General features: G+C 46.1%; 1 protein-coding gene across 1 annotated transcript; it reads left to right on the top strand.

Annotated features, from left to right (window-relative positions):
• Nucleotides 1-332: 332 nt before the first annotated feature.
• LOC110559098 (olfactory receptor 1361-like) lies at nt 333-1,256 on the top strand. Its single transcript, XM_021654361.1, has one exon. The coding sequence runs from the start codon at nt 333-335 to the stop codon at nt 1,254-1,256; it is 924 nt and encodes a 307-aa protein (XP_021510036.1).
• The last annotated feature ends 1,460 nt before the right edge of the window (nt 1,257-2,716 follow it).

Genomic DNA, 2,716 nt, shown 5'->3' with positions numbered 1-2,716 from the left:
TTTTGAATTCTCCTTTCTAATATGTAATTGATTAAGTGCATGATATCTCCCATTGGTTTCTTTATTGATAAGGTGAATTGTATTACATCAATTGCTAGACTAATATCGTGAATAAAAAAAGCAACCAACTTTAGAAAAAGCCAGTGGGAGTAGTTTACAAAACTGCAGGCACTCATGTTGAAACTACCCAGGATTTTGTTTAAAATTACAAAAGGGACAATGTAGTTTCAGTTCATTCTCAACCTGTCAGTAAATTGTTTCAAATTATGTGTTTTTTTCCCCCAAATGATAGCAAATAATCTGACTACATGACAGAACTGTTCTCCATAGACATGGTTGGGGACAATCATACAATGGTCAAAGAATTCCTCCTCCTGGGACTCACGGGACAGGCAGAGCAAGAAGAGGTCATCTTTGGGCTGTTCTTGTGGATGTACATGGTCACCATCTCTGGGAACCTTCTCATCATCCTGGCCATCAGCTGTGACCCTCATCTCCACACACCCATGTACTTCTTCTTGGCCAACCTCTCCAGCGTCGACATTAGCGCTCCATCTGTTACTGTCCCCAAGGCGCTGGTGAATCACGTAGTTGGCAGCAAGTCCATCTCTTATGTGGAGTGTATGACCCAGATCTATTTCTTCATAGCATTTAGCAACATGGATGGCTTCCTCTTAAGCGTGATGGCCTATGACCGTTACGTGGCCATCTGTCACCCTCTCCACTACACCATGATGATGAGGCCCAGGCTCTGTGTCCTCCTGGTGGCCATATCATGGGTCATCACAAACCTGCATGCTCTCATGCACACTCTTCTCATGGTTCGACTCACCTTCTGTTCCCACAATGCAGTGCACCACTTCTTCTGTGACCCCTACCCCATCCTGAAGCTCTCTTGTTCTGACACCTTTATCAATGACCTGATGGTCTTTACCGTTGGTGGGCTGGTATTCCTGACACCATTTACGTGCATTGTTGTTTCCTATGCCTACATCTTCTCTAAGGTTCTGAAGTTGCAATCTGCCCATGGAATAAGGAAGGCCCTGTCCACATGTGGGTCTCACCTCACTGTGGTCTCTCTCTTCTACGGGGCCATCCTGGGCATATATATGCACCCGTCATCCACCTACACTGTACAGGACACAGTGGCCACTGTCATCTTCACAGTGGTGACACCCATGGTCAATCCCTTCATCTACAGCCTCAGGAATCATGACATTAAAGGAGCTCTAAGGAAGATCATTCTTAGATCCTAGGATCTGAAATTTTTAGAACTGAGAGGACTCCCAGACATCATGCATTGATTTTTCTTTGCAGAGAAACCAATGTAGATAGGTCTGCAGCTCCCTGTGACCATTTCTGGAATTAGGGCTCTTTGATAGTGGTCACCCTTCTAAATCTGAGGTTGACAAGAGCTTATTGTCTTCAAACCAATAATTTGCTATGTCTTTAAAGGGTTGGCTCTTAAAGCATTAACTTTAAAGATGAGAAAGTTCGAGGTTTGAACATATTTGAAGTTAGAAGTGGAAAGGTCTAACAGCCATCTAAGGCAAGGGTCCCACAGTGAACGAAGGAACTCCAGAGGACTTTCTAGCCAACCATCTTCAGAGTTCCAAGTCCCCAAAAACCTCAGTTATCGTGGTGACTGACATAGAAGGCTAGTTTTCCTGGTCATGAACAACTATGAGCTGTTAATTATAGAATGGACAGCTCTATTGTGAGGGTTTCTTCATTGCTGTAGGGAGCAGAGGAAACCCTGAGCATATGTGCATTGTTGACATGGGTGCAGACATGTGGAGGACTCCCATACCTCAGCCTCTTGGGGTTGGCACATAAGGCTCAATAGGAATAGCAAAACTTTCCTTGGGAATCCAGGTATGAACGAGTGACCAGGGTGCGCAAGGATTAGCAGCTGCAGCTTTCTCCTCCAGCACGTTCACAGCCCGAGACTGCTCATCTGCAGAGACCTCCTACAGAGACGAGCTAAGCCTTCCCCACTGTATCGCCTGTAATAAACGCACTGAGGTTCTGGGTTGTGGTGGTTGTGGTGGCCTCTATCAGAGTGAGCACACTCCTACCTGATCCCAGTGCTTCCTTACAGCCTCACCTTCCCTAGTCAGGGTTCCAGGACTCAAGCTGCACTAGGTCACAATACATAGCTGTTCAGGGGCCTCTTCCTGTGTCTCATTACCCATCACATCTCAGGATACGGCTCTTTACGAGCTCTCTCATACACACACACATGCACACACACACACACACACACATGAGCTGACTATTTGGTGTTTCCCTACTGAGCTCAGGCACTAGACAGGAATGGGCAACAGAAGCTTCGAACGGCATCTGTGTCCCAGACGTCATCCTTAGTGTCCCTTCAAGACTCTACTTGAAGCAGAGATTTTCTGAAGGCTGAGGTGTCCAGCATTACTATATCCTCTTGGGGACACACGGACATAAATTTATGGGAGGCTCTGAATTGGAAGCCAGAACTCTGATTCCAACTCTGAGTTCATTTTGCCAATGTTACCTGTGTCTAGGATATCCCACACTCAGGGTTCACAAGGTCGGTTTCCCCTGCCTTTTGTCATGTCCAGACAGTACTCCTGTCAATCTCTGCTTGGCTATAAGTAGCCAAGCTCCATGTCTCTGTCCCTCAAATGGAAGTTGTATGTAAAGAGGAGAATAAGGGGATGGTGAGAAGGCTTACTCTATAACC

Source organism: Meriones unguiculatus, chromosome 11, assembly GCF_030254825.1.
Source record: "Meriones unguiculatus strain TT.TT164.6M chromosome 11, Bangor_MerUng_6.1, whole genome shotgun sequence".
Classification (NCBI taxonomy): Eukaryota; Metazoa; Chordata; class Mammalia; order Rodentia; family Muridae; genus Meriones; species Meriones unguiculatus.
The sequence above is the reverse complement of the archived record's forward strand: the minus strand, read 5'-3'. Positions and strand labels throughout refer to the sequence as shown.

Bases quoted from the DNA above. Each gene is read 5' to 3' on its own strand.
- LOC110559098 (XM_021654361.1), top strand. From the start codon at position 333: ATGGTTGGGGACAATCATACAATGGTCAAAGAATTCCTCCTCCTGGGA.